At 45.4% G+C, this 5,000-nt stretch overlaps 1 protein-coding gene across 3 annotated transcripts in view; it reads left to right on the top strand.

The window, feature by feature from the left end:
• The window catches only part of LOC122255285 (facilitated trehalose transporter Tret1), a 27,598-nt gene that overhangs the window by 19,832 nt on the left and 2,766 nt on the right, over window positions 1-5,000 (top strand). For all 3 annotated transcript variants that reach the window (XM_086545080.1, XM_043019248.2, XM_043019246.2), the window contains 4 exons: window positions 163-313; window positions 3,050-3,212; window positions 3,536-4,210; window positions 4,761-4,896. In XM_086545080.1, the coding sequence (XP_086401206.1) occupies window positions 163-313; window positions 3,050-3,212; window positions 3,536-4,210; window positions 4,761-4,896 (1,125 nt within the window). The remainder of the gene's footprint in view (window positions 1-162; window positions 314-3,049; window positions 3,213-3,535; window positions 4,211-4,760; window positions 4,897-5,000) is intronic.

Below are 5,000 nucleotides of genomic sequence, written 5' to 3'. Positions count from 1 at the left end.
TAACAATAATAATAACACCAGCCACAATAACCATAACAATAATACTATCCCTTCCCTCAACAAACTACCCCCATCCCCCTACCCCACCCCTCCCCCAACCCCAAACCCCACCGACACCAAAACGACACCTGTTACTAAAAAAATTAATTATGATCCCAACAGGTGTTCATGGTTCTGGGCGCGAGTCTCTGCTATGTTGCCCTGGCTATCTGCGCTGCCTGGCCCAACCCCGCTATACCGGATCTCCTAAGGCACAATACCACCATCTATGGCACTCCTATGACTTTTACCAGCTGGCAGTTGGATATGCTAGGTGAGAGGGAAAAGGGGGTTCACAGGTGGTTCTATAGGTGGTTGATGTTCTTTTGTTTTGGCTTGTCTTTTTATATCATTAGTTTGTCTGTCTCTCTTTCTATCTATATTTTGTATGTATTTAAGTATACATTAGAGAAATACATAGATAGATGCATAGACAGGTATGTGTGTGTTTTTGTTTGTGTTTGTTTATGTGCTCTGTGTGTGTGTCTGTGTGTGTTTGTTTGTTTATGTTGTGAAAGTATCTGCATTTGTGTGTGTGTGTGTATGTGTATGTATGTGTGTGTGAATGTTTGTATGTGTATGCGTGTATGTATGTGCGTATTTCCGTATAACATTTAATTAGTCACACCACAATAAGCCATGTCATTTCAGGTCACATAACGAGTTTGGATGATTAATAAGTCGCCGCAATTTGTCATTAATCTTACAAGGAAAATTCATACCCATTTACATAAATATATAATCAACCAGTGTCTTAGTCTACCAGTCTATCTATCTCTATCTCTTAATATCAATGAATCTCTGTTTCCTAATCTACTTATCTATCAGTCTCATCAGTTTCAGGTAATCTATCCATATACGATCCAAATAACCAACTGGTCCATCTACGAAATTATAACCCTCCAATTAACCAAGTAACCACTTCACCAATCTAATTAGAACCATCTGACCATCCAGCCAATCAGCTAATCCAATTACCTTATTTTAACCATCCAACCACGCAACTAGTCAACCAATCTATCTATCTACATTTAATCATTCAATTCCAATCAGTCAACCATTCAACCAATCCTTCTCCCCAGTTTTATCCATTCCAACCAGTCAACCAATTAACCGATCCTTCTCCCCAGTTTTAACAATTCCAACCAGTCAACCAATCCCTTTCTCCAGTTTTAACAATTCCAACCAGTCAACCAATCCCTATCTCCAGTTTTAACAATTCCAACCAGTCAACCAATCCCTATCTCCAGTTTTAACAATTCCAACCAGTCAACCAATCCCTATCTCCAGTTTTAACAATTCCAACCAGTCAACCAATCCCTATCTCCAGTTTTAACAATTCCAACCAGTCAACCAATCCCTTTCTCTAGTTTTAACAATTCCAACCAGTCAACCAATCCCTTTCTCCAGTTTTAACAATTCCAACCAGTCAACCAATCCCTATCTCCAGTTTTAACAATTCCAACCAGTCAACCAATCCCTATCTCCAGTTTTAACAATTCCAACCAGTCAACCAATCCCTTTCTCTAGTTTTAACAATTCCAACCAGTCAACCAATCCCTATCTCCAGTTTTAACAATTCCAACCAGTCAACCAATCCCTATCTCCAGTTTTAACAATTCCAACCAGTCAACCAATCCCTATCTCCAGTTTTAACAATTCCAACCAGTCAACCAATCCCTATCTCCAGTTTTAACAATTCCAACCAGTCAACCAATCCCTTTCTCTAGTTTTAACAATTCCAACCAGTCAACCAATCCCTTTCTCCAGTTTTAACAATTCCAACCAGTCAACCAATCCCTTTCTCCAGTTTTAACAATTCCAACCAGTCAACCAATCCCTATCTCCAGTTTTAACAATTCCAACCAGTCAACCAATCCCTTTCTCCAGTTTTAACAATTCCAACCAGTCAACCAATCCCTTTCTCCAGTTTTAACAATTCCAACCAGTCAACCAATCCCTTTCTCCAGTTTTAACAATTCCAACCAGTCAACCAATCCCTATCTCCAGTTTTAACAATTCCAACCAGTCGACCAATCCCTTTCCCCAGTTTTAACAATTCCAACCAGTCGACCAATCCCTTTCCCCAGTTTTAACAATTCCAACCAGTCGACCAATCCCTTTCCCCAGTTTTAACAATTCCAACCAGTCAACCAATCCCTTTCCCCAGTTTTAACAATTCCAACCAGTCGACCAATCCCTTTCCCCAGTTTTAACAATTCCAACCAGTCGACCAATCCCTTTCCCCAGTTTTAACAATTCTAACCAATCCTTCTCCCCAGTTTTAACCATTCCAACCAGTCAACCAATCCAACTACACAGTTTTAACAATTCCAACCAGTCAACCAATCAACTAATATCTTTCTCCAATTTTAACCATTCCAACCAATCCAACTACACAGTTTTAACAATTCCAACCAGTCAACCAATCCAAGTATTCAGTTTTAACCATCCAACCAATCCATATACCAGTCATCCAACTAGTCAACCAATCAACCATTCGTTAGTTTCTATTCACTATTTCCCATCTTCACTAATTATCTTTATATGTATGTTTGTGTGAATGTATGCGTATTTGGATGCATGCATATGTGTATACATATGTATGTACGTATGCATGTATGTATGTACATATGTATGTATGTATGTATGTGTTTATTCATGTATGTATGCAAGTATGTATGTTTGTATGTATGTATATACGTATGTATGTATCTATATATTTACTGAATGTATGAATGTATCCATATATGTATCGTATGGACGTATGTACGTCTATACCCATTTCTATTGGTCTCTCTTTCTATCCATCTGTCTATTTATCCATCTATCAATCATCTCTCCCTCTCTCCCTCCCTCCCTCCCTCCCTCCCACCTCCTCCCCACCTCCCACCCACCCACCAATCCACCCTCCCACCTCCTCTCCACCTCCCACCTCCCACCCACCCACCCTCCCCCCACCCTCCCTCCCACTCTCCCTCACCCCCTGAACCCACCCAATCTCTTCCAGGCAGTATGGTATCCCTAGGTAACATCCCTGGCACTTGGCTCTGGGGTTTCCTGGTGGCTGCCATCGGTCGCAAAAAAGCCATAATGCTACTGGTGGTGCCATATACTGTGGGCTGGTGCTTGGTGGCGCTCGCTGTTAACCCCGCCATGATGCTCGCTGGCAGGTGAGTCGGGTGATGGGGCCTTTGTCAGGTGTGTGTTTGTGTTCGTGTTTGTATATCCGCGTGATGATGGTAGTGGTGACAAGAATGATGATTAAAACTTATTATAGTTTTGATAATGATAGTGATGATGATGGCTATCATTATGATAACAAATTTGTAATGATTATAACGATATTGATTGTGATAATGATAATAGTTATAACAATGATTGTGATTATGATAATGATATCAATTGTGATGATAATGATAATAACAACCATGATAAGAAGCACCCTGCCCTCTCCTTACCTTCATCCAATCGCCCCCCTCCCCCCTCCCCCCAGGGTGGTCCACGGCCTCTGCATCGGCGCCACCTTCATCGCCGGCAGCACCTACATCATCGAGCTCCCCGACACGGCCGTCCGGGGCGCCCTGGCCGCGCTGCCGAGCCTCATCCTGAGCACGGGCTTCATCCTCACGACGGGCCTGGGCTTGGTGCTGCGCTGGTACGAGATCGGGATCGTGGGCGTGGCGGTGGTCGTGGCCCAGACGTGCGTGATGACCTTCCTGCCGGAGAGCCCGTCGTACCTGGCGATCTCCGGCCGGGAGGAGGAGGCCATGAGAGTCCTCAGGTCCCTGCGAGGTCCTTCCGCCGACGTGGGCGAGCAGCTGAGACTCCTGAAGGACTCGAACAAGGCTTCGGCCAAGGAGCCCTTACACAAGGTCATGAGGAACCCGGTTATCTTCAAGTCCCTGGCGACGGTGCTGACACTCTTCTTCGTCCAGAACTTCTGCGGGCTGATGGTCTTCTACGTGAACATGACGCGCATCTTCCTCGAGGCGGGGTCGACGCTGGACGAGAGCGTGGCCACCATCCTCGTGTTCCTCGTGCAGTCCGTCGGCACCGCCCTCGCCTGCCTCTACCTGGATCGCTTCGGCCGTCGCACCTGCCTCATGTTCTCGCTCGCCGTCATGAGCGTCTGTCTGCTGGCCATGGGCACGTACCACTTCCTCAGCGGGTACGTGTGTAGGGGCGCGTGGGAGGACACGCGGCTGTGGTTTGGTTTTCTTACGTGGGAATGGAATCAGCCGAATGAGAGGGAGGATTATCTCGTTTAGTTTTGGGGATAGAAATACCCTCGGTGTTAGTTCAGTTATGATTCTGAGGTTTCTCCCTCCCTCTTTCTCCTCTCTCTCCCTCTCTCTCTCTCTCTCTCTCTCTCTCTCTCTCTCTCTCTCTCTCTCTCTCTCTCTCTCCTCTCTCTCTCTCCTCTCTCTCTCTCTCTCTCCCCCTCTCTCTCTCTCTCTCTCTCTCTCTCTCTCTCTCTCTCTCTCTCTCTCTCTCTCTCTCTCTCTCTCTCTCTCTCTCTCTCTCTCTCTCCCTCCCTCCCTCCCTCCCTCCCTCCCTCTCTATCTCCGTACATTCCACTCTCCCTGTCTCCCTTCATTCCTCTCTCTCCCTCTCCCCCTCTCTCTCCTTACCATAACGACAATAAACACATAATCCCCCCTCCCCGAATTTCTATCTCTTTGTCTCCCCTTTGTACCTACTTCTCCCTCTCATTACAGAAAGGAGGGAAGCGAGAACTACACGTGGGTGCCTCTCGTGTGCCTTATGGTCTACATGTTCGCCTCAAGTTCGGGCACAGGACCTATACCCTCGATCCTCAACTCGGAGTACTACCCGACGGCTGTCAGGTCGCAGGTGCGTCTCAGGTTTTTATGAGTTTGTTTGTTTGTTGGTTTTTATTATTATTATTTTTTTTATTTTTTATTTTTTTTTTGGGGGGGCGCTTCTTGTCTGGATTT

This window comes from Penaeus japonicus, unplaced genomic scaffold (genome assembly GCF_977035675.1).
Source record: "Penaeus japonicus unplaced genomic scaffold, GWHDUDI00000001_assembly GWHDUDI00000016, whole genome shotgun sequence".
Lineage (NCBI taxonomy): Eukaryota > Metazoa > Arthropoda > Malacostraca > Decapoda > Penaeidae > Penaeus > Penaeus japonicus.
Note: the sequence above shows the minus strand (reverse complement) of the source record. Positions and strands in the feature narration are given on the sequence as shown.